This window comes from Mustelus asterias, chromosome 5 (genome assembly GCF_964213995.1).
Source record: "Mustelus asterias chromosome 5, sMusAst1.hap1.1, whole genome shotgun sequence".
NCBI lineage: Eukaryota > Metazoa > Chordata > Chondrichthyes > Carcharhiniformes > Triakidae > Mustelus > Mustelus asterias.
In genome coordinates this window covers 2,354,507-2,381,194 of record NC_135805.1, presented here as the reverse complement: position 1 = coordinate 2,381,194, position 26,688 = coordinate 2,354,507, and the positions used below count along the sequence as shown (strand labels likewise).

The 26,688-nt window shown below is 44.6% G+C and overlaps 1 protein-coding gene across 1 annotated transcript in view; it reads left to right on the top strand.

Annotated features, from left to right (window-relative positions):
- Window positions 1–26,688, top strand: part of LOC144493937 (dynein axonemal heavy chain 6-like) — an 814,395-nt gene that overhangs the window by 386,731 nt on the left and 400,976 nt on the right. Inside the window, exon 36 of the mRNA XM_078213513.1 lies at window positions 17,630–17,746. Coding sequence (XP_078069639.1) covers window positions 17,630–17,746 — 117 coding nt within the window. The remainder of the gene's footprint in view (window positions 1–17,629; window positions 17,747–26,688) is intronic.

The window sequence follows — 26,688 nt, the reverse complement described above, 5'->3', positions numbered from 1 at the left end:
ACACAGTGAGACAGGGTGAAATAGGGGTTAATGTTTACACAAGGAGAGACGGTGAAATAGGGGTTAATGTTTACACAGAGAGACAGGGTGAAATAGGGGTTAATGTTTACACAGAGAGACAGGGTGAAATAGGGGTTAATGTTTACACAGAGAGACAGGGTGAAATAGGGGTTAATGTTTACACAGAGAGACAGGGTGAAATAGGGGTTAATGTTTACACAGAGAGACAGGGTGAAATAGGGGTTAATGTTTACACAGAGAGACAGGGTGAAATAGGGGTTAATGTTTACACAGAGAGACAGGGTGAAATAGGGGTTAATGTTTACACAGAGAGACAGGGTGAAATAGGGGTTAATGTTTACACAGAGAGACAGGGTGAAATAGGGGTTAATGTTTACACAGTGAGACAGGGTGAAATAGGGGTTAATGTTTACACAGAGAGACAGGGTGAAATAGGGGTTAATGTTTACACAGTGAGACAGGGTGAAATAGGGGTTAATGTTTACACAGAGAGACAGGGTGAAATAGGGGTTAATGTTTACACAGAGAGACAGGGTGAAATAGGGGTTAATGTTTACACAGAGAGACAGGGTGAAATAGGGGTTAATGTTTACACAGTGAGACAGGGTGAAATAGGGGTTAATGTTTACACAGTGAGACAGGGTGAAATAGGGGTTAATGTTTACACAGTGAGACAGGGTGAAATAGGGGTTAATGTTTACACAGAGAGACAGGGTGAAATAGGGGTTAATGTTTACACAGTGAGACAGGGTGAAATAGGGGTTAATGTTTACACAGAGAGGACAGGGTGAAATAGGGGTTAATGTTTACACAGAGAGACAGGGTGAAATAGGGGTTAATGTTTACACAGAGAGACAGGGTGAAATAGGGGTTAATGTTTACACAGTGAGACAGGGTGAAATAGGGGTTAATGTTTACACAGAGAGACAGGGTGAAATAGGGGTTAATGTTTACACAGTGAGACAGGGTGAAATAGGGGTTAATGTTTACACAGTGAGACAGGGTGAAATAGGGGTTAATGTTTACACAGAGAGAGACAGGGTGAAATAGGGGTTAATGTTTACACAGTGAGACAGGGTGAAATAGGGGTTAATGTTTACACAGTGAGACAGGGTGAAATAGGGGTTAATGTTTACACAGTGAGACAGGGTGAAATAGGGGTTAATGTTTACACAGTGAGACAGGGTGAAATAGGGGTTAATGTTTACACAGAGAGACAGGGTGAAATAGGGGTTAATGTTTACACAGAGAGACAGGGTGAAATAGGGGTTAATGTTTACACAGAGAGACAGGGTGAAATAGGGGTTAATGTTTACACAGTGAGACAGGGTGAAATAGGGGTTAATGTTTACACAGAGAGACAGGGTGAAATAGGGGTTAATGTTTACACAGAGAGACAGGGTGAAATAGGGGTTAATGTTTACACAGTGAGACAGGGTGAAATAGGGGTTAATGTTTACACAGAGAGACAGGGTGAAATAGGGGTTAATGTTTACACAGAGAGACAGGGTGAAATAGGGGTTAATGTTTACACAGTGAGACAGGGTGAAATAGGGGTTAATGTTTACACAGTGAGACAGGGTGAAATAGGGGTTAATGTTTACACAGAGAGACAGGGTGAAATAGGGGTTAATGTTTACACAGAGAGACAGGGTGAAATAGGGGTTAATGTTTACACAGAGAGACAGGGTGAAATAGGGGTTAATGTTTACACAGGAGACAGGGTGAAATAGGGGTTAATGTTTACACAGTGAGACAGGGTGAAATAGGGGTTAATGTTTACACAGTGAGACAGGGTGAAATAGGGGTTAATGTTTACACAGAGAGACAGGGTGAAATAGGGGTTAATGTTTACACAGAGAGACAGGGTGAAATAGGGGTTAATGTTTACACAGAGAGACAGGGTGAAATAGGGGTTAATGTTTACACAGAGAGACAGGGTGAAATAGGGGTTAATGTTTACACAGAGAGACAGGGTGAAATAGGGGTTAATGTTTACACAGTGAGACAGGGTGAAATAGGGGTTAATGTTTACACAGTGAGACAGGGTGAAATAGGGGTTAATGTTTACACAGAGAGACAGGGTGAAATAGGGGTTAATGTTTACACAGAGAGACAGGGTGAAATAGGGGTTAATGTTTACACAGAGAGACAGGGTGAAATAGGGGTTAATGTTTACACAGTGAGACAGGGTGAAATAGGGGTTAATGTTTACACCAGTGAGACAGGGTGAAATAGGGGTTAATGTTTACACAGAGAGACAGGGTGAAATAGGGGTTAATGTTTACACAGTGAGACAGGGTGAAATAGGGGTTAATGTTTACACAGAGAGACAGGGTGAAATAGGGGTTAATGTTTACACAGAGAGACAGGGTGAAATAGGGGTTAATGTTTACACAGAGAGACAGGGTGAAATAGGGGTTAATGTTTACACAGAGAGACAGGGTGAAATAGGGGTTAATGTTTACACAGAGAGACAGGGTGAAATAGGGGTTAATGTTTACACAGAGAGACAGGGTGAAATAGGGGTTAATGTTTACACAGAGAGACAGGGTGAAATAGGGGTTAATGTTTACACAGAGAGACAGGGTGAAATAGGGGTTAATGTTTACACAGAGAGACAGGGTGAAATAGGGGTTAATGTTTACACAGAGAGACAGGGTGAAATAGGGGTTAATGTTTACACAGAGAGACAGGGTGAAATAGGGGTTAATGTTTACACAGAGAGACAGGGTGAAATAGGGGTTAATGTTTACACAGTGAGACAGGGTGAAATAGGGGTTAATGTTTACACAGAGAGACAGGGTGAAATAGGGGTTAATGTTTACACAGTGAGACAGGGTGAAATAGGGGTTAATGTTTACACAGAGAGACAGGGTGAAATAGGGGTTAATGTTTACACAGTGAGGACAGGGTGAAATAGGGGTTAATGTTTACACAGTGAGACAGGGTGAAATAGGGGTTAATGTTTACACAGAGAGACAGGGTGAAATAGGGGTTAATGTTTACACAGTGAGACAGGGTGAAATAGGGGTTAATGTTTACACAGAGAGACAGGGTGAAATAGGGGTTAATGTTTACACAGAGAGACAGGGTGAAATAGGGGTTAATGTTTACACAGTGAGACAGGGTGAAATAGGGGTTAATGTTTACACAGAGAGACAGGGTGAAATAGGGGTTAATGTTTACACAGTGAGACAGGGTGAAATAGGGGTTAATGTTTACACAGAGAGACAGGGTGAAATAGGGGTTAATGTTTACACAGAGAGACAGGTGAAATAGGGGTTAATGTTTACACAGAGAGACAGGGTGAAATAGGGGTTAATGTTTACACAGAGAGACAGGGTGAAATAGGGGTTAATGTTTACACAGTGAGACAGGGTGAAATAGGGGTTAATGTTTACACAGTGAGACAGGGTGAAATAGGGGTTAATGTTTACACAGAGAGACAGGGTGAAATAGGGGTTAATGTTTACACAGTGAGACAGGGTGAAATAGGGGTTAATGTTTACACAGTGAGACAGGGTGAAATAGGGGTTAATGTTTACACAGAGAGACAGGGTGAAATAGGGGTTAATGTTTACACAGAGAGACAGGGTGAAATAGGGGTTAATGTTTACACAGAGAGACAGGGTGAAATAGGGGTTAATGTTTACACAGTGAGACAGGGTGAAATAGGGGTTAATGTTTACACAGAGAGACAGGGTGAAATAGGGGTTAATGTTTACACAGTGAGACAGGGTGAAATAGGGGTTAATGTTTACACAGTGAGACAGGGTGAAATAGGGGTTAATGTTTACACAGTGAGACAGGGTGAAATAGGGGTTAATGTTTACACAGAGAGACAGGGTGAAATAGGGGTTAATGTTTACACAGAGAGACAGGGTGAAATAGGGGTTAATGTTTACACAGAGAGACAGGGTGAAATAGGGGTTAATGTTTACACAGAGAGACAGGTGAAATAGGGGTTAATGTTTAGCACAGTGAGGACAGGGTGAAATAGGGGTTAATGTTTACACAGAGAGACGGGTGAAATAGGGGTTAATGTTTACACAGTGAGACAGGGTGAAATAGGGGTTAATGTTTACACAGAGAGACAGGGTGAAATAGGGGTTAATGTTTACACAGAGAGACAGGGTGAAATAGGGGTTAATGTTTACACAGAGAGACAGGGTGAAATAGGGGTTAATGTTTACACAGAGAGACAGGGTGAAATAGGGGTTAATGTTTACACAGTGAGACAGGGTGAAATAGGGGTTAATGTTTACACAGTGAGACAGGGTGAAATAGGGGTTAATGTTTACACAGTGAGACAGGGTGAAATAGGGGTTAATGTTTACACAGAGAGACAGGGTGAAATAGGGGTTAATGTTTACACAGAGAGACAGGGTGAAATAGGGGTTAATGTTTACACAGAGAGACAGGTGAAATAGGGGTTAATGTTTACACAGTGAGACAGGGTGAAATAGGGGTTAATGTTTACACAGAGAGACAGGGTGAAATAGGGGTTAATGTTTACACAGAGAGACAGGGTGAAATAGGGGTTAATGTTTACACAGAGAGACAGGGTGAAATAGGGGTTAATGTTTACACAGAGAGACAGGGTGAAATAGGGGTTAATGTTTACACAGTGAGACAGGGTGAAATAGGGGTTAATGTTTACACAGAGAGACAGGGTGAAATAGGGGTTAATGTTTACACAGAGAGACAGGGTGAAATAGGGGTTAATGTTTACACGAGGAGACAGGTGAAATAGGGGTTAATGTTTACACAGAGAGACAGGGTGAAATAGGGGTTAATGTTTACACAGAGAGACAGGGTGAAATAGGGGTTAATGTTTACACAGAGAGACAGGGTGAAATAGGGGTTAATGTTTACACAGTGAGACAGGGTGAAATAGGGGTTAATGTTTACACAGAGAGACAGGGTGAAATAGGGGTTAATGTTTACACAGAGAGACAGGGTGAAATAGGGGTTAATGTTTACACAGAGAGACAGGGTGAAATAGGGGTTAATGTTTACACAGTGAGACAGGGTGAAATAGGGGTTAATGTTTACACAGTGAGACAGGGTGAAATAGGGGTTAATGTTTACACAGAGAGACAGGGTGAAATAGGGGTTAATGTTTACACAGTGAGACAGGGTGAAATAGGGGTTAATGTTTACACAGAGAGACAGGGTGAAATAGGGGTTAATGTTTACACAGAGAGACAGGGTGAAATAGGGGTTAATGTTTACACAGAGAGACAGGGTGAAATAGGGGTTAATGTTTACACAGAGAGACAGGGTGAAATAGGGGTTAATGTTTACACAGAGAGACAGGGTGAAATAGGGGTTAATGTTTACACAGAGAGACAGGGTGAAATAGGGGTTAATGTTTACACAGTGAGACAGGGTGAAATAGGGGTTAATGTTTACACAGTGAGACAGGGTGAAATAGGGGTTAATGTTTACACAGAGAGACAGGGTGAAATAGGGGTTAATGTTTACACAGAGAGACAGGGTGAAATAGGGGTTAATGTTTACACAGAGAGACAGGGTGAAATAGGGGTTAATGTTTACACAGTGAGACAGGGTGAAATAGGGGTTAATGTTTACACAGAGAGACAGGGTGAAATAGGGGTTAATGTTTACACAGAGAGACAGGGTGAAATAGGGTTAATGTTTACACAGTGAGACAGGGTGAAATAGGGTTAATGTTTACACAGAGAGACAGGGTGAAATAGGGGTTAATGTTTACACAGTGAGACAGGGTGAAATAGGGGTTAATGTTTACACAGAGAGACAGGGTGAAATAGGGGTTAATGTTTACACAGTGAGACAGGGTGAAATAGGGGTTAATGTTTACACAGAGAGACAGGGTGAAATAGGGGTTAATGTTTACACAGTGAGACAGGGTGAAATAGGGGTTAATGTTTACACAGAGAGACAGGGTGAAATAGGGGTTAATGTTTACACAGAGAGACAGGGTGAAATAGGGGTTAATGTTTACACAGAGAGACAGGGTGAAATAGGGGTTAATGTTTACACAGTGAGACAGGGTGAAATAGGGGTTAATGTTTACACAGAGAGACAGGGTGAAATAGGGGTTAATGTTTACACAGAGAGACAGGGTGAAATAGGGGTTAATGTTTACACAGTGAGACAGGGTGAAATAGGGGTTAATGTTTTACACAGAGAGACAGGGTGAAATAGGGGTTAATGTTTACACAGAGAGACAGGGTGAAATAGGGGTTAATGTTTACACAGTGAGACAGGTGAAATAGGGGTTAATGTTTACACAGAGAGACAGGGTGAAATAGGGGTTAATGTTTACACAGAGAGACAGGGTGAAATAGGGGTTAATGTTTACACAGAGAGACAGGGTGAAATAGGGGTTAATGTTTACACAGAGAGACAGGGTGAAATAGGGGTTAATGTTTACACAGTGAGACAGGGTGAAATAGGGGTTAATGTTTACACAGAGACGGTGAAATAGGGGTTAATGTTTACACAGAGAGACAGGGTGAAATAGGGGTTAATGTTTACACAGTGAGACAGGGTGAGATAGGGGTTAATGTTTACACAGTGAGACAGGGTGAAATAGGGGTTAATGTTTACACAGAGAGACAGGGTGAAATAGGGGTTAATGTTTACACAGAGAGACAGGGTGAAATAGGGGTTAATGTTTACACAGAGAGACAGGGTGAAATAGGGGTTAATGTTTACACAGAGAGACAGGGTGAAATAGGGGTTAATGTTTACACAGTGAGACAGGGTGAAATAGGGGTTAATGTTTACACAGTGAGACAGGGTGAAATAGGGGTTAATGTTTACACAGAGAGACAGGGTGAAATAGGGGTTAATGTTTACACAGACGGTGAAATAGGGGTTAATGTTTACACAGAGAGACAGGGTGAAATAGGGGTTAATGTTTACACAGAGAGACGGTGAAATAGGGGTTAATGTTTACACAGAGAGACAGGGTGAAATAGGGGTTAATGTTTACACAGAGAGACAGGGTGAAATAGGGGTTAATGTTTACACAGAGACGGTGAAATAGGGGTTAATGTTTACACAGAGAGACAGGGTGAAATAGGGGTTAATGTTTACACAGTGAGACAGGGTGAAATAGGGGTTAATGTTTACACAGAGAGACAGGGTGAAATAGGGGTTAATGTTTACACAGTGAGACAGGGTGAAATAGGGGTTAATGTTTACACAGAGACGGTGAAATAGGGGTTAATGTTTACACAGAGAGACAGGGTGAAATAGGGGTTAATGTTTACACAGTGAGACAGGGTGAAATAGGGGTTAATGTTTACACAGAGAGACAGGGTGAAATAGGGGTTAATGTTTACACAGAGAGACAGGGTGAAATAGGGGTTAATGTTTACACAGTGAGACAGGGTGAAATAGGGGTTAATGTTTACACAGTGAGACAGGGTGAAATAGGGGTTAATGTTTACACAGAGAGACAGGGTGAAATAGGGGTTAATGTTTACACAGAGAGACAGGGTGAAATAGGGGTTAATGTTTACACAGAGAGACAGAGTGAAATAGGGGTTAATGTTTACACAGAGAGACAGGGTGAAATAGGGGTTAATGTTTACACAGAGAGACGGTGAAATAGGGGTTAATGTTTACACAGAGAGACAGGGTGAAATAGGGGTTAATGTTTACACAGAGAGACAGGGTGAAATAGGGGTTAATGTTTACACAGTGAGACAGGGTGAAATAGGGGTTAATGTTTACACAGAGAGACAGGGTGAAATAGGGGTTAATGTTTACACAGAGAGACAGGGTGAAATAGGGGTTAATGTTTACACAGTGAGACAGGGTGAAATAGGGGTTAATGTTTACACAGAGAGACAGGGTGAAATAGGGGTTAATGTTTACACAGTGAGACAGGGTGAAATAGGGGTTAATGTTTACACAGAGAGACAGGGTGAAATAGGGGTTAATGTTTACACAGAGAGACAGGGTGAAATAGGGGTTAATGTTTACACAGTGAGACAGGGTGAAATAGGGGTTAATGTTTACACAGAGACGGTGAAATAGGGGTTAATGTTTACACAGAGAGACAGGGTGAAATAGGGGTTAATGTTTACACAGTGAGACAGGGTGAAATAGGGGTTAATGTTTACACAGTGAGACAGGGTGAAATAGGGGTTAATGTTTACACAGTGAGACAGGGTGAGATAGGGGTTAATGTTTACACAGAGAGACAGGGTGAAATAGGGGTTAATGTTTACACAGAGAGACAGGGTGAAATAGGGGTTAATGTTTACACAGAGAGACAGGGTGAAATAGGGGTTAATGTTTACACAGTGAGACAGGGTGAAATAGGGGTTAATGTTTACACAGTGAGACAGGGTGAGATAGGGGTTAATGTTTACACAGAGAGACAGGGTGAAATAGGGGTTAATGTTTACACAGAGAGACAGGGTGAAATAGGGGTTAATGTTTACACAGAGAGACAGGGTGAAATAGGGGTTAATGTTTACACAGTGAGACAGGGTGAAATAGGGGTTAATGTTTACACAGAGAGACAGGGTGAAATAGGGGTTAATGTTTACACAGAGAGACAGGGTGAAATAGGGGTTAATGTTTACACAGAGAGACAGGGTGAAATAGGGGTTAATGTTTACACAGTGAGACAGGGTGAAATAGGGGTTAATGTTTACACAGAGAGACAGGGTGAAATAGGGGTTAATGTTTACACAGTGAGACAGGGTGAAATAGGGGTTAATGTTTACACAGTGAGACAGGGTGAAATAGGGGTTAATGTTTACACAGTGAGACAGGGTGAAATAGGGGTTAATGTTTACACAGAGAGACAGGGTGAAATAGGGGTTAATGTTTACACAGTGAGACAGGGTGAAATAGGGGTTAATGTTTACACAGAGAGACAGGGTGAAATAGGGGTTAATGTTTACACAGTGAGACAGGGTGAAATAGGGGTTAATGTTTACACAGTGAGACAGGGTGAAATAGGGGTTAATGTTTACACAGAGACGGTGAAATAGGGGTTAATGTTTGCACAGAGAGACAGGGTGAAATAGGGGTTAATGTTTACACAGTGAGACAGGGTGAAATAGGGGTTAATGTTTACACAGAGAGACAGGGTGAAATAGGGGTTAATGTTTACACAGTGAGACAGGGTGAAATAGGGGTTAATGTTTACACAGAGAGACAGGGTGAAATAGGGGTTAATGTTTACACAGAGAGACAGGGTGAAATAGGGGTTAATGTTTACACAGTGAGACAGGGTGAAATAGGGGTTAATGTTTACACAGAGAGACAGGGTGAAATAGGGGTTAATGTTTACACAGTGAGACAGGGTGAAATAGGTGTTAATGTTTACACAGAGAGACAGGGTGAAATAGGGGTTAATGTTTACACAGAGAGACAGGGTGAAATAGGGGTTAATGTTTACACAGAGAGACAGGGTGAAATAGGGGTTAATGTTTACACAGTGAGACAGGGTGAAATAGGGGTTAATGTTTACACAGTGAGACAGGGTGAAATAGGGGTTAATGTTTACACAGTGAGACAGGGTGAAATAGGTGTTAATGTTTACACAGAGAGACAGGGTGAAATAGGGGTTAATGTTTACACAGAGAGACAGGGTGAAATAGGGGTTAATGTTTACACAGTGAGACAGGGTGAAATAGGGGTTAATGTTTACACAGAGAGACAGGGTGAAATAGGGGTTAATGTTTACACAGTGAGACAGGGTGAAATAGGGGTTAATGTTTACACAGAGAGACAGGGTGAAATAGGGGTTAATGTTTACACAGAGAGACAGGGTGAAATAGGGGTTAATGTTTACACAGTGAGACAGGGTGAAATAGGGGTTAATGTTTACACAGAGAGACAGGGTGAAATAGGGGTTAATGTTTACACAGTGAGACAGGGTGAAATAGGGGTTAATGTTTACACAGTGAGACAGGGTGAAATAGGGGTTAATGTTTACACAGAGAGACAGGGTGAAATAGGGGTTAATGTTTACACAGAGAGACAGGGTGAAATAGGGGTTAATGTTTACACAGTGAGACGGTGAAATAGGGGTTAATGTTTACACAGTGAGACAGGGTGAAATAGGGGTTAATGTTTACACAGAGAGACAGGGTGAAATAGGGGTTAATGTTTACACAGAGAGACAGGGTGAAATAGGGGTTAATGTTTACACAGAGAGACAGGGTGAAATAGGGGTTAATGTTTACACAGAGAGACAGGGTGAAATAGGGGTTAATGTTTACACAGAGAGACGGTGAAATAGGGGTTAATGTTTACACAGTGAGACAGGGTGAAATAGGGGTTAATGTTTACACAGAGAGACAGGGTGAAATAGGGGTTAATGTTTACACAGTGAGACAGGGTGAAATAGGGGTTAATGTTTACACAGAGAGACAGGGTGAAATAGGGGTTAATGTTTACACAGAGAGACAGGGTGAAATAGGGGTTAATGTTTACACAGAGAGACAGGGTGAAATAGGGGTTAATGTTTACACAGTGAGACAGGGTGAAATAGGGGTTAATGTTTACACAGAGAGACGGTGAAATAGGGGTTAATGTTTACACAGAGAGACAGGGTGAAATAGGGGTTAATGTTTACACAGTGAGACAGGGTGAAATAGGGGTTAATGTTTACACAGAGAGACAGGGTGAAATAGGGGTTAATGTTTACACAGAGAGACAGGGTGAAATAGGGGTTAATGTTTACACAGTGAGACAGGGTGAAATAGGGGTTAATGTTTACACAGAGAGACAGGGTGCGGTCGGGGTTAATGTTTACACAGAGAGACAGGGTGAAATAGGGGTTAATGTTTACACAGTGAGACAGGGTGAAATAGGGGTTAATGTTTACACAGTGAGACAGGGTGAAATAGGGGTTAATGTTTACACAGAGAGACAGGGTGAAATAGGGGTTAATGTTTACACAGTGAGACAGGGTGAAATAGGGGTTAATGTTTACACAGTGAGACAGGGTGAAATAGGGGTTAATGTTTACACAGAGAGACAGGGTGAAATAGGGGTTAATGTTTACACAGTGAGACAGGGTGAAATAGGGGTTAATGTTTACACAGAGAGACAGGGTGAAATAGGGGTTAATGTTTACACAGAGAGACAGGGTGAAATAGGGGTTAATGTTTACACAGAGAGACAGGGTGAAATAGGGGTTAATGTTTACACAGTGAGACAGGGTGAAATAGGGGTTAATGTTTACACAGAGAGACAGGGTGAAATAGGGGTTAATGTTTACACAGAGAGACAGGGTGAAATAGGGGTTAATGTTTACACAGAGAGACAGGGTGAAATAGGGGTTAATGTTTACACAGTGAGACAGGGTGAAATAGGGGTTAATGTTTACACAGAGAGACAGGGTGAAATAGGGGTTAATGTTTACACAGAGAGACAGGGTGAAATAGGGGTTAATGTTTACACAGAGAGACAGGGTGAAATAGGGGTTAATGTTTACACAGAGAGACAGGGTGAAATAGGGGTTAATGTTTACACAGTGAGACGGTGAAATAGGGGTTAATGTTTACACAGTGAGACAGGGTGAAATAGGGGTTAATGTTTACACAGAGAGACAGGGTGAAATAGGGGTTAATGTTTACACAGAGAGACAGGGTGAAATAGGGGTTAATGTTTACACAGAGAGACAGGGTGAAATAGGGGTTAATGTTTACACAGAGAGACGGTGAGATAGGGGTTAATGTTTACACAGTGAGACAGGGTGAAATAGGGGTTAATGTTTACACAGAGAGACAGGGTGAAATAGGGGTTAATGTTTACACAGAGAGACAGGGTGAAATAGGGGTTAATGTTTACACAGAGAGACAGGGTGAAATAGGGGTTAATGTTTACACAGTGAGACAGGGTGAAATAGGGGTTAATGTTTACACAGTGAGACAGGGTGAAATAGGGGTTAATGTTTACACAGAGAGACGGTGAGATAGGGGTTAATGTTTACACAGAGAGACAGGGTGAAATAGGGGTTAATGTTTACACAGAGAGACAGGGTGAAATAGGGGTTAATGTTTACACAGTGAGACAGGGTGAAATAGGGGTTAATGTTTACACAGAGAGACGGTGAGATAGGGGTTAATGTTTACACAGAGAGACAGGGTGAAATAGGGGTTAATGTTTACACAGTGAGACAGGGTGAAATAGGGGTTAATGTTTACACAGAGAGACAGGGTGAAATAGGGGTTAATGTTTACACAGTGAGACAGGGTGAAATAGGGGTTAATGTTTACACAGTGAGACAGGGTGAAATAGGGGTTAATGTTTACACAGAGAGACAGGGTGAAATAGGGGTTAATGTTTACACAGTGAGACAGGGTGAAATAGGGGTTAATGTTTACACAGAGAGACAGGGTGAAATAGGGGTTAATGTTTACACAGAGAGACAGGGTGAAATAGGGGTTAATGTTTACACAGTGAGACAGGGTGAAATAGGGGTTAATGTTTACACAGAGAGACAGGGTGAAATAGGGGTTAATGTTTACACAGTGAGACAGGGTGAGATAGGGGTTAATGTTTACACAGAGAGACAGGGTGAAATAGGGGTTAATGTTTACACAGAGAGACAGGGTGAAATAGGGGTTAATGTTTACACAGTGAGACAGGGTGAAATAGGGGTTAATGTTTACACAGTGAGACAGGGTGAGATAGGGGTTAATGTTTACACAGTGAGACAGGGTGAAATAGGGGTTAATGTTTACACAGTGAGACAGGGTGAAATAGGGGTTAATGTTTACACAGAGAGACAGGGTGAAATAGGGGTTAATGTTTACACAGTGAGACAGGGTGAAATAGGGGTTAATGTTTACACAGTGAGACAGGGTGAAATAGGGGTTAATGTTTACACAGAGAGACAGGGTGAAATAGGGGTTAATGTTTACACAGTGAGACAGGGTGAAATAGGGGTTAATGTTTACACAGAGAGACAGGGTGAAATAGGGGTTAATGTTTACACAGAGAGACAGGGTGAAATAGGGGTTAATGTTTACACAGTGAGACAGGGTGAAATAGGGGTTAATGTTTACACAGTGAGACAGGGTGAAATAGGGGTTAATGTTTACACAGTGAGACAGGGTGAAATAGGGGTTAATGTTTACACAGAGAGACAGGGTGAAATAGGGGTTAATGTTTACACAGTGAGACAGGGTGAAATAGGGGTTAATGTTTACACAGAGAGACAGGGTGAAATAGGGGTTAATGTTTACACAGAGAGACAGGGTGAAATAGGGGTTAATGTTTACACAGAGAGACAGGGTGAAATAGGGGTTAATGTTTACACAGTGAGACAGGGTGAAATAGGGGTTAATGTTTACACAGAGAGACAGGGTGAAATAGGGGTTAATGTTTACACAGAGACGGTGAAATAGGGGTTAATGTTTACACAGAGAGACAGGGTGAAATAGGGGTTAATGTTTACACAGTGAGACAGGGTGAAATAGGGGTTAATGTTTACACAGTGAGACAGGGTGAAATAGGGGTTAATGTTTACACAGTGAGACGGTGAAATAGGGGTTAATGTTTACACAGTGAGACAGGGTGAAATAGGGGTTAATGTTTACACAGTGAGACAGGGTGAAATAGGGGTTAATGTTTACACAGTGAGACGGTGAAATAGGGGTTAATGTTTACACAGTGAGACAGGGTGAAATAGGGGTTAATGTTTACACAGAGAGACAGGGTGAAATAGGGGTTAATGTTTACACAGTGAGACAGGGTGAAATAGGGGTTAATGTTTACACAGTGAGACAGGGTGAAATAGGGGTTAATGTTTACACAGTGAGACGGTGAGATAGGGGTTAATGTTTACACAGTGAGACAGGGTGAAATAGGGGTTAATGTTTACACAGAGAGACAGGGTGAAATAGGGGTTAATGTTTACACAGTGAGACAGGGTGAAATAGGGGTTAATGTTTACACAGTGAGACAGGGTGAAATAGGGGTTAATGTTTACACAGAGAGACAGGGTGAAATAGGGGTTAATGTTTACACAGTGAGACAGGGTGAAATAGGGGTTAATGTTTACACAGTGAGACAGGGTGAAATAGGGGTTAATGTTTACACAGTGAGACGGTGAAATAGGGGTTAATGTTTACACAGAGAGACAGGGTGAAGTAGGGGTTAATGTTTACACAGAGAGACGGTGAAATAGGGGTTAATGTTTACACAGAGAGACAGGGTGAAATAGGGGTTAATGTTTACACAGAGAGACAGGGTGAAATAGGGGTTAATGTTTACACAGTGAGACAGGGTGAAATAGGGGTTAATGTTTACACAGAGAGACAGGGTGAAATAGGGGTTAATGTTTACACAGAGAGACAGGGTGAAGTAGGGGTTAATGTTTACACAGAGAGACGGTGAAATAGGGGTTAATGTTTACACAGAGAGACAGGGTGAAATAGGGGTTAATGTTTACACAGAGAGACAGGGTGAAATAGGGGTTAATGTTTACACAGTGAGACAGGGTGAAATAGGGGTTAATGTTTACACAGAGAGACAGGGTGAAATAGGGGTTAATGTTTACACAGAGAGACAGGGTGAAATAGGGGTTAATGTTTACACAGAGAGACAGGGTGAGATAGGGGTTAATGTTTACACAGTGAGACAGGGTGAAATAGGGGTTAATGTTTACACAGAGAGACAGGGTGAAATAGGGGTTAATGTTTACACAGAGAGACAGGGTGAAGTAGGGGTTAATGTTTACACAGAGAGACGGTGAAATAGGGGTTAATGTTTACACAGAGAGACAGGGTGAAATAGGGGTTAATGTTTACACAGTGAGACAGGGTGAAATAGGGGTTAATGTTTACACAGAGAGACAGGGTGAAATAGGGGTTAATGTTTACACAGAGAGACAGGGTGAAATAGGGGTTAATGTTTACACAGTGAGACAGGGTGAAATAGGGGTTAATGTTTACACAGAGAGACAGGGTGAAATAGGGGTTAATGTTTACACAGTGAGACGGTGAAATAGGGGTTAATGTTTACACAGTGAGACGGTGAAATAGGGGTTAATGTTTACACAGTGAGACAGGGTGAAATAGGGGTTAATGTTTACACAGAGAGACAGGGTGAAATAGGGGTTAATGTTTACACAGTGAGACGGTGAAATAGGGGTTAATGTTTACACAGTGAGACAGGGTGAAATAGGGGTTAATGTTTACACAGAGAGACAGGGTGAAATAGGGGTTAATGTTTACACAGAGAGACAGGGTGAGATAGGGGTTAATGTTTACACAGAGAGACAGGGTGAAATAGGGGTTAATGTTTACACAGAGAGACAGGGTGAAATAGGGGTTAATGTTTACACAGTGAGACAGGGTGAAATAGGGGTTAATGTTTACACAGAGAGACAGGGTGAAATAGGGGTTAATGTTTACACAGTGAGACAGGGTGAAATAGGGGTTAATGTTTACACAGAGAGACAGGGTGAAATAGGGGTTAATGTTTACACAGAGAGACAGGGTGAAATAGGGGTTAATGTTTACACAGTGAGACAGGGTGAAATAGGGGTTAATGTTTACACAGAGAGACAGGGTGAAATAGGGGTTAATGTTTACACAGTGAGACAGGGTGAAATAGGGGTTAATGTTTACACAGAGAGACAGGGTGAAATAGGGGTTAATGTTTACACAGAGAGACAGGGTGAAATAGGGGTTAATGTTTACACAGAGAGACAGGGTGAAATAGGGGTTAATGTTTACACAGTGAGACAGGGTGAAATAGGGGTTAATGTTTACACAGTGAGACAGGGTGAAATAGGGGTTAATGTTTACACAGTGAGACAGGGTGCGGTCGGGGTTAATGTTTACACAGTGAGACAGGGTGAAATAGGGGTTAATGTTTACACAGAGAGACAGGGTGAAATAGGGGTTAATGTTTACACAGAGAGATGGTGAGATAGGGGTTAATGTTTACACAGTGAGACAGGGTGAAATAGGGGTTAATGTTTACACAGAGAGACGGTGAGATAGAGGTTAATGTTTACACAGAGAGACAGGGTGCGGTAGGGGTTAATCTGTTCCCATTGAAACACATCAAATGGGTTTCCTCTGGGGAATCTCTCTGCTTTCACTGTCACGTTGCCATTCTGTCTGTTGAATGTTGGGATTATCCACAGAACGTGCCCGTTACTGGAGCATTGGATTACACCTTCCCCCTGTTGATCCATTAACATTACTCACAGAGGGCCATGACTGTCAAATGTCAGGGTCCTGAGTGATGGCCTGCAACATCTGAAGCCCTGTCACTTCTACTCTCATAGGTTTCGAGGGATTTAGATTTTTCCAGGGCTCCTTTTATTATAATGAATGCAACCTAAAAGAGATGGTATTTGGTGAATAATATTTCCTGCAGTTTTGCATGTTTATTCACTCTGGTATGCTACCCCTGGCTCGGAGTCAAAAGAACATAGCTTCCAGTTTCAGTCCACACAACGTAGCCCATAAGTCAATGCTGAGGGAGTGCCGCACTGTCAGAGGGTCAGTACTGAGGGAGTGCCGCACTGTCAGAGGGTCAGTACTGAGGGAGTGCCGCACTGTCAGAGGGTCAGTACTGAGGGAGTGCCGCACTGTCAGAGGGTCAGTACTGAGGGAGCGCCGCACTGTCAGAGGGTCAGTAATGAGGGAGTGCGACACTGTCAGAGGGTCAGTACTGAGGGAGTGCCGCACTGTCAGAGGGTCAGTATTGAGGGAGTGCCGCACTGTCAGAGGGTCAGTACTGAGGGAGTGCTGCACTGTCAAGAGGGTCAGTACTGAGGGAGTGCGACACTGTCAGAGGGTCAGTACTGAGGGAGTGCCGCACTGTCAGAGGGTCAGTACTGAGGGAGTGCCGCACTGTCAGAGGGTCAGCACTGAGGGAATGCCGCACTGTCAGAGGGTCAGTACTGAGGGAATGCTGCACTGTCAGAGGGTCAGTGCTGAGGGAGCGCCGCACTGTCAGAGGGTCAGTACTGAGGGAGTGCCGCACTGTCAGAGGGTCAGTACTGAGGGAGTGCCACACTGTCAGAGGGTCAGTGCTGAGGGAATGCTGCACTGTCAGAGGGTCAGTGCTGAGGGAGTGCTGCACTGTCAGAGGGTCAGTGCTGAGGGAATGCCGCACTGTCAGAGGGTCAGTACTGAGGGAGTGCTGCACTGTCAGAGGGTCAGTGCTGAGGGAATGCCGCACTGTCAGAGGGTCAGTACTGAGGGAGTGCCGCACTGTCAGAGGGTCAGTACTGAGGGAGTGCGACACTGTCAGAGGGTCAGTACTGAGGGAGTGCTGCACTGTCAGAGGGTCAGTACTGAGGGAGTGTCACACTGTCAGAGGGTCAGTACTGAGGGAGTGCTGCACTGTCCAAGGGGAGGTATGTAGGGAGGCTGCAGTGTTCGTAAGAACTAGGGGCAGAAGTAGACCATTTGGCCCCTCGAGTCTGCTCCTGTTCATGGTGCTGTATTTGAAATGGGAATTTCAACAAAGGGCCTGACTGCCAAATCTCTGCTCTGGGGAGAATGGTGTCGTGAATGGGACTCTGAACATTCTGTTTCTGCTTCAAAAGTTCTAACCAGTGCAGATTCCGCTCTGAAATATTCATCTCGTTGTCTTTTAACTCTTTCAGCTGTTCAGTTTCCATCTTCTAATTTGACCGTCTTTGGATATTTTGTGGACATGCAAACCGGGAGTCTTGTACCCTGGGAGAAATTAGTTCCATCGACTCAAACCCTTATTTCAAAAGGTAACATGGAATTGTTAGCGCGAGTGAACAGATACCACACCACTCGCACCCAGAGCCAAGATTGATAGCAGCACAGTTTATTATAGTGTTTTACGTCGACGGAGGTACAATCAGGACACAGACAAGACAGTCCCGAAAAGTACTCCGCCTGCCTGTCAAAACGGAGTATAGTTATAGTAACGATCTGTTTTGATATGTAAATGGTTTGTGAGTGGTTTCCTGATATAATCATCCTGTTTCAATAGGTTTGTGGGTGTGGAGTTTGATGTGTAAATGGTTTTCTTTTATAGTTATCCCGTTAATGGGTTTTCTGGTCTAGAGTTTTAATATGTAAAGTTTGGTTTAAGAGTGTGATAATTGCTTTATGTCTCTGAATTCCTTTGGACAATGGGTGTTTGATGGGATGTCAGGAAGTTTTCCAGGTCTCAAGATATTTTCTGAATAGCATATTGATGCGAGTTCCTGAGTCTTTGTCAACCTGGTTTCTGTGTTTAAAAGATGTCTGCTTGCCTTACTCACACCTTTCTGGCTGAATGCTGTCCTGTTTTGCTTCATTTATCGAGTTATAGTTTAAGAAATATTCTAATCCTAATACCCACAAAATTTATGCCCGCCTACAGTCCCCCCTGTCGGTCAAAAGTGAATTTTTGTTGTTTATTTCCTTTTCACTTTTCTAACCGATCTTTCTCCCCTTTATTATATTTTGTGTCCGGTGCTTCCTGCCTCCGTACGCTGCAGTCGTACAGTTTAGGGGAGTCCCGGAGTTTGTCAAATCATGTGTAGGCGGGAGTAATCATCCCGCTTGGCTACCTGCCCCATCATACCAATTGTTCTAACTAAGTTCTTATGTGCTTTCATTCTCTTCCGCTGGCGGTAGGTATAACATGTAGCCAATCCCCAGGAAAGGGCTAAGATGAGTTGGATGACCACCAGTGTGTGCGATGTAATTCGGACCCAGGGGTGGATGTTTACATTTAGACCCCAGTCCCACACCTTCTGTACCCATGTTTGACTTCGTAACGCCGTCTCGGTATCTTGTTCCAAGGTTTTGATGTGTGACTGTAACCGGTGGTATAATCGGACGGAGTGTCCTACTTTAAGTCGGAGCTCCCTTAGGACTTCGGTCAGGTGTGGGATGGGGGCTTGCTCGGGTTCTTGGTAGTCTCTTAGGTTGTCTTTTAGGGGGTCTGTGGCATTAAAGGCTATGGTCTGCCTATTTCGAATATTGGTGATGTGAGCTTGACCTATAGTGACTGGCTTGCGAGGGGTAAAACAGAAGTTAGGGTCGGGGATTGGGCATGTTAATCCGTTATATGTGAATGATGTACGTGTGGTGGCTACACAGTATCTACCCCGCCCCCCGTATCCTGCCCGGGCGAAATGTGGGTCTACGGGTATAATCTCTAAGGTGCAGTCCTGTGTTCGGTTAAACCCACATTCTGCTGCCTCTCCTTGTCTCAGTGGGTGAGGACAGATGGTGACCTCTCCCCTCTGCTTGCACCCTGCGAGAGAAACACTGGACATTATGCCATGTTTGGAGATGGCCATGTTTTCGGTTATGTGGTAGCGGAGGGAAGCATTGCCCCTAACAACACCAATATTTTCAATTCGAAAGATGGGGAATGGTCCAGCGTCCTGTGGTCGGGCCTCTTGTGGGTTGTCGGGGAGGGCGCAGAGAGTCCCAAAAACGCACTGGTCTCTGTTCTGGAGGTCCCGCTGTTGAATGCATGTTCGGAGTCCTTCTAAAGTGCAAGTGAAGCAGATCTCGTTGATACCCGGGTAAACTTGTAGCCATGCGTTAAGATAAGTTCTACTGTTCATAGGGTCCGGTCCAGCTGGCACACAGAGTGCCTCGGATGTGTTGAAGGCTACCCCGTGGAATCGCGGGTAGATGGGGTGTTCTTCGGGTGCCACACTCGTCAGGAAGGTCGCCGCGAGGATCATCCTCCAAGTGGTCCACATGGTTCTGGAGAGGGGTTGGGGGAGGATATATAAAACCTGGTGGCCGCCAGTCGTTAGGTTCATATTAGGTGATGAACTTGTCTTACTTATCTTATTCTTATTTCTATCTACATATATACATTCATGCCTCGGTTGGCATATAGTTCCTTTAGTGTTGGAAAATAAAGGTTGTTATTTCGATTTCCGCTGTAAGGACAAAGATGGTTAAGGGCCAATACGTGGAGTGGACGGAGCATCCTCTGTCCTTTCAGTCAGTCTGCTCTGTCCTCTTTCCCCGTGGTGATAGGATTTTAATTGCGACCAATGTTTCCATCGGCCTTTTCCTTTCACATCGACACACGCACATGTATCGCTGGTAAGGATAACCTCGTGGGGTCCCATCCATTTCGGTGCAAACCCGGGTCGGTCTGGGGCAATCCGAATCAAAACCCTATCCCCTACTCGAGGGAGGGTGGGGGTATGACTGACATTTTCCTTTTTAGCCTGGTCTCTTATGGCTTGCTGGTCCCTGGCTGTGTGGTGCAGGTCTCGGAGTTGTGAATCTAAGTGTTGCACATATCGTTTGAGCTTGTCCCGGAGGGGTGTCATTTCTTCCCCTCCCACGGCGATGTTTTCGGGGAGTCGCATTGCTCTCCCGGTCATTAGTTCGAACGGGGTGAGCCCTATGGTTCGACCTGGGGTGGCCCTTAGGCGCATCAGGATACAGGGAAGGACATCTACCCACCCCTGACCTGTTTCTGCGATAGTTTTTGCTATCGTGTTCTTGAGGGTGCGATTCATTCTCTCTACCATTCCAGCACTCTGGGGGTGGTATGGTATATGGAACCGCTGTCGGATCCCTAAGGTTTTACATGCGTGTTTCATTACCTTGCCTGTGAAGTGTGTCCCCCCGCTGCGGTAATGAATCCGCGCCTATTCCATGCTATCATATAGTCGTGAACCACCCCGAACGCATATTGACTGTCCGTGTATATGTTTACCCTTTTGTCCCTTCCTGCGCTAAGGGCCTTTGTTAATGCTATAAGCTCGGCCACTTGAGCAGAGGTCTCCCCCCTTTTACCAATCGCTGGATAGGTTCTGCTATGGATGCAAACTGATCGATGAAATTCCGACAGTAATTAAAGAGTCCCATTACCCTACGCACCCCCCTAACTGTGTTCGGACGGGTCATGTTGGCAATTGCTGTTTTTCGGTCCGTGGGAAGGGTTTTCTTTCTCTGACTTATGTAATGCCCCAGATATCGGACCTCTGGTTTTGCGAGTTGTGCTTTGGTTGGGTTAACCTTAAATCCTGCTGTTTGTAAGCCCCGCAGGATTACTGACAGGGCTCCCAAATGCCCCGTCGGGTTAGTGGAGGCGATCAAGATGTCATCCACATATTGGAGAAAAGCGCTCTCATAGGGGGATAAGTTACAATTTTCGAGGGCTTTGCTCATAACCCGGTGGAATATGTCGGGGCTATTGTGGAATCCCTGGGGGAGACGGGTCCAGGTGTACTGTCTACCTCCACAGGTGAAGGCAAACTTCTCCTGGGAGTCTGGGTGGAGTGGAATTGACCAGAATCCGTTTGCTATGTCTAGCACGGAGAAGATACAATATTCAGGTCGCAGTCCGTTAAATATAGTGGCCGGGCTCGCAACGATAGGGTGTTCCTTTGGGGTGACCTTATTCAGGGCGGTATAGTCGATGGTTAGTCGGTAGTTCCCGTCTGGCTTACGGACGGGCCACATCGGGGAATTTGTGTGGGACACGGTGGGTCTCAGGATGCCCCGTTTAACCAAAGCCTGGACGATTGTTTCGGTTGCCTGTAACGCCTCGGGTTTTATGGGATATTGTTTATGAGGGGCATGGGCTGGTCCTTGTATTTGTAAAGGAAGGATTGTGACGAGACCGCAGTCTTGCTTGCCTGTAGCCCAGACCCGGGGTAGTGCTTGACATAAGAGTCCCACTAGTCCCTCCTTCTTCCAGTCTCGGGCCGTCGGAGCCGGAGCCCCCATGCCTATGGCTGCTACGTTCTTATTAGGGACCCAGTATCCTTGGATCCCGCTCTTGTGTTCTTTCCTTGCCGTCCACAGCAGGCGCTTATTGAAAGCGTCCACCACTGCTCCTAACTCTCCCAGGAGGTCTATTCCCAAAATTGTCCCTTCTTCATTTGGGCCCACCCAGAAGTGTACGGGGAGTATGATCCCCTCTACCTCAAGTAACACTGCTTCGCTCTGATATGCTATAGTCCTATCCCCCCCTATTCCTACTACTACTATGGAACGGTGGGTGGTGGGTAGTGCCATGTTGGTGAGGGATATCGAAGCCCCCGTATCTATTAATATTTTGCATCGCCGGCCCCCTAACGATGCATTCACCCAGATACGGGGGTCCGTTCCCGGGGCGGGGGCCGATGCCACTCATGCAGATTTTTGTGCCGCCAAGGTTTGTATAATGTCCAGCAGCTGCTGGTGGCTGAGGTGCGCTGGGTCCGAAACCACCTCGTTCTCCCTTATATCTGGGGCGCTTGCCGGGGTTTTCTCCAGTCTCTTCGGGGGCGCTCCCTTTCTCCTTGGGATCCTTCTGTCTTTGCAGGTAGATTCGGTGTGTCCGCTTCTGCCGCACTTATTACATGTATTAGGAGGGTGCGGGATTATAGCTCGGCATTCCCTTTTGAAATGGCCTAATTCCCCGCACCTGTAGCAATGTCCTCCTTCAGTTCCTACCGCTGATATCCCTGCTCTGGCGCCCTGTGTTTTCCTTTGCTGGTTGTCTACAGTGACAGCCCAGTTTTCTAATTCATCGAAGGTGTTAAAGTTTACCAATCCTGTCTTTAGGATAGCTTGGTGTGCTGGGCTCAGCCCATCCCTATATAACTGGAGGAATGCCGGGTTCTGTCTATCTGCATCTGGCATTCCTCCGTGGGCTACAAAGGCATCGAATTTTCGTCGCCCGTATTCCTGAGCCCCTTCCTCCTTTTTCTGCGTTACTCCTACTATTACACTCCAACTCACGGGGACCTCCCCCATGGTCAGGATAATATCGTTTTTAAAGCCTGTCAGAGCCTGTTCCTGCTCCCGGCGGCTCCCGTCTAGGTCTGCACACCAAGTCCCATTCTGGTGTTCTGCCCGGAGCCGAGCCCAGTGATTCTCGGGCATCTTGGCTCTTACTAACCCTGCTATATCTCGGTTGTGTAAGTTGTGGCACAGTTGCATCTCTTTCATCTTTTGCCAAAAAATTGCGTTACTGTGCCTGGGCTGCAGGGTTGGGAGTTTTTCTAGTAATTTCATAGTGTCCCCTGGCGAGAGTGACACATAAGTCATTTTAATTTGGGCCTGCCTTCCTCGCCCGTCTCTCCCTTGTCCCCCTGGGATACATTCGATCTTAAGAGGTGCTGCTTTGGCGTTTGGGGGATCGGTGGTTACCGGGGGACTCCCCCCTGTTGGGCACCGAGGACTTGTCTCGTCTATTAAGCACTCCCAATCGGGACATTCCTCGTATGGGGCTTCACGGGAGAAGTCGGTCAGTGCCGGCAACACGGGGTTAATAGCCATCACAGCAGCATGCTTTTTCTGTTCAGCCTTTTCTTGTTTATCCTGAACGTATTTATGGACTCGCCCTGCTAGGGTGAGGTGTGCCTTTAGTATGAGGATCCAAGCCTTATCATCCTTGTTCCTCTTTTCCGTTGCCCACCATTCCCGTTGGCTCTCAAGGGGGTCTTGGGGTTTCCACCCTGTTTTAATCATGCTTTTAATTAGGTTCTTGTTTTTATCTGCTAGATAGCGGGTGAGGGACCCTTCCAGCCCCCATTCAAAAATGGTCTCAATGCTATCCATGTCGAATCTCTTAGCTAAGATCAGTGGTGTACTAATCCTGGTTTGGTGCTTCCCACAGATACTTGTGTAGGTATCCCTGCGGTTCCTGGTTTGGTGTTTCCACTGTCAGTACCTTTAAACCTTCAGCAGTAACACGCAGAGCCCGTCCTGCATGTAACGGGGAGATCACCGCTCACAGAGACAGGGGGGGGGGCTCTGACCACGACTACAGGGGCCGGGGGCCACTCTTTCCTGACCAAATCCTACCGCTAAATCAATCCACAGAGGCTCGCCGTTTCCCTATCTCCCCGGGAATCACCCTGACCTGGGTGCGGACAAGCGTGGGATTGACCGCAGGTAGGAGTTCCCCCGGCGTGTAGCCGTTCTTTCGCGCTACCAGAGGTCTCCTGCTTGTAGTGCCCGAAGCACTCACAGAGGCTCCAGACTTAGTAGCGCCCGGACATGTAGCAGACTCCTCGCGGATCTGTTTCCAGTGGCCCAGACTTTCGCGCCTGCAGAGGTCCTACCCGACTTGCAGCGCCCGGACTTAAACCGAACTTCGTGAGTCCGCGTTCATTGGCCCTAACCCTGGACGTCCTCCCGGCCTCCCGGCCACTTAACCCTTGTCTTCCTTAGGTACCTTTTGGGTCAGCTAATGTCTGGTCGGGTCCGCTGTCAGGGATACACGGAATGCAACAGTACACAATCAATTACAATTCGCGACCCCGCTCACCCGCCCAAAGAAGAACCTACCCCGCTGTGCAGCTCTCGATCGGGCTCTGTTCACAAGTTCAGATCGCGGCAGCCGTGGAACACCGCTGGCACTGGGAATTCCCGCGGACTTTAAATGAGTAAAGATACTCACCCAGTGTTTGAGAGGCGATGTTCCAGCGGCGGTCACGATCCCGGACGAGCCCCCAATTGTTAGCGCGAGTGAACAGATACCACACCACTCGCACCCAGAGCCAAGATTGATAGCAGCACAGTTTATTATAGTGTTTTACGTCGACGGAGGTACAATCAGGACACAGACAAGACAGTCCCGAAAAGTACTCCGCCTGCCTGTCAAAACGGAGTATAGTTATAGTAACGATCTGTTTTGATATGTAAATGGTTTGTGAGTGGTTTCCTGATATAATCATCCTGTTTCAATAGGTTTGTGGGTGTGGAGTTTGATGTGTAAATGGTTTTCTTTTATAGTTATCCCGTTAATGGGTTTTCTGGTCTAGAGTTTTAATATGTAAAGTTTGGTTTAAGAGTGTGATAATTGCTTTATGTCTCTGAATTCCTTTGGACAATGGGTGTTTGATGGGATGTCAGGAAGTTTTCCAGGTCTCAAGATATTTTCTGAATAGCATATTGATGCGAGTTCCTGAGTCTTTGTCAACCTGGTTTCTGTGTTTAAAAGATGTCTGCTTGCCTTACTCACACCTTTCTGGCTGAATGCTGTCCTGTTTTGCTTCATTTATCGAGTTATAGTTTAAGAAATATTCTAATCCTAATACCCACAAAATTTATGCCCGCCTACAGAATTAAGATTTGTCATTTTATACATGTATGAGACTTTGTACTTACCTGTGTGGATGTGTGTCTACGTGTGGGTCTGTGTGTGATAGTTGAGGGTAACAGAGTACATTCTCTTGGGCCGTGTCCATCATGGATTAATTGTAAACTGGAATTATCACTCCAAATTTTACAAGCAGACGTGATGGGCCAAGTGATCTCCTTCTGCTCATAACAATTCTGTGATTCTGTGATTTGATCATTGTTAACTTTGGTGTTTGGGTAATAAATGACTGAACCTCCCTGTTTCTGATTTGCTACTTACTGATTCTTTTAGTTGTGTTAAAGGTGCATAATCATTTCATTTGTCCCTCTCTTCCCCTGACTCTTCCTCCAGTATGGTCCCCAAGCTTTTTTTCACTTTTTTTCTCCTGCGTCTATTGGCACAGTCAATCTGTGCATTCCATTGGGATATTTCTTTGTTTAAGGTGCTAAGTTGTTATATTTATTGAATGACAATCATCTCATTATTCAAAAGCTCTTTAAACAATACCTGGGTTAACAAACAGAATTTTTTTACTATATTCATTCGTGGAACATGGGCGACATTGGCTGGACCTGCATTTATTGTCCATCCCTAGTTGCCCTTGGAGGGCAGTTAAGAGTCAACCACATCACTGTGGCTCTGGAGTCACATGTAGGCCAGACCGGGTAAGGGTGGCAGATTTCCTTCCCTTCAGGACATTAGTAAACCAGATGGTTTTTTGTGACAATCAACAATGATTTCACGTCATCAGTAGATTCTTAATTCCAGATGTTTTTAATTGAATTCAAATTTCACCATCTGCTGTGGTGGGATTCGAACCTGGTTTCCCAGAACATTAGCTGAGTTTCTGGATTAATAGATAAATGAGCACATTATGGTGAGTTTTCAAGAATAGGAGTCGTTAAGGTGATGCTACAGGTCTCCAATAAATATCTGGTCAATGATGCAGGGGGGGTTAGAAACTCTAAGATTCTGCTTCACACTCAGTCTCGGCTAGATCTGCTCTCGCCTCTGGCTAACATTGTCTTATGTTAAATGAATTTGGCAGACTCAATTGCTCATAAAACTCGGCCACCAGTGGAAAACTCTCTCTACTTTTGGCTGAATTGATAATAAGTCAGCTATCTCAATCTGTGATGTTACTGGGTGGCAGCTGTGGCAAATAGATAAAATGATGTTATGAACCAGACAATTCTAATGTCACCTATGTGCTCACTAAGCCACGGTGGTAAACCCCTCCATGTTCTTGCTCCTCCCTATCTCAGACTTACTACCCTTAGAAATCTGTTTGCTTCCTTTAATGCTGGCCTCTGGCATATGCTCGATTTTAATCGCTCCACATTGGCTGCTATGCTTTTAACCACTAGGGCCTTAACCTCTGGAATTCCCTCACTAAACCTCTCTGCCTCTCTTTTCTCCTTTATCACACTTAGAACATAGAACAGTACAGCACAGAACAGGCTCTTCGGCCCACCATGTTGTGCCGAGCTTTGTCTGAAACCCAGATCAAGCTATTTCCTCCCTATCATCCCGAAGTACTCCATGTGCCTATCCAATAGCTTCTTAAATGTTCCTAAAGTTTCTGACTCCACTATCCCTGCAGGCAGTCCATTCCACACCCCAACCACTCTCTGA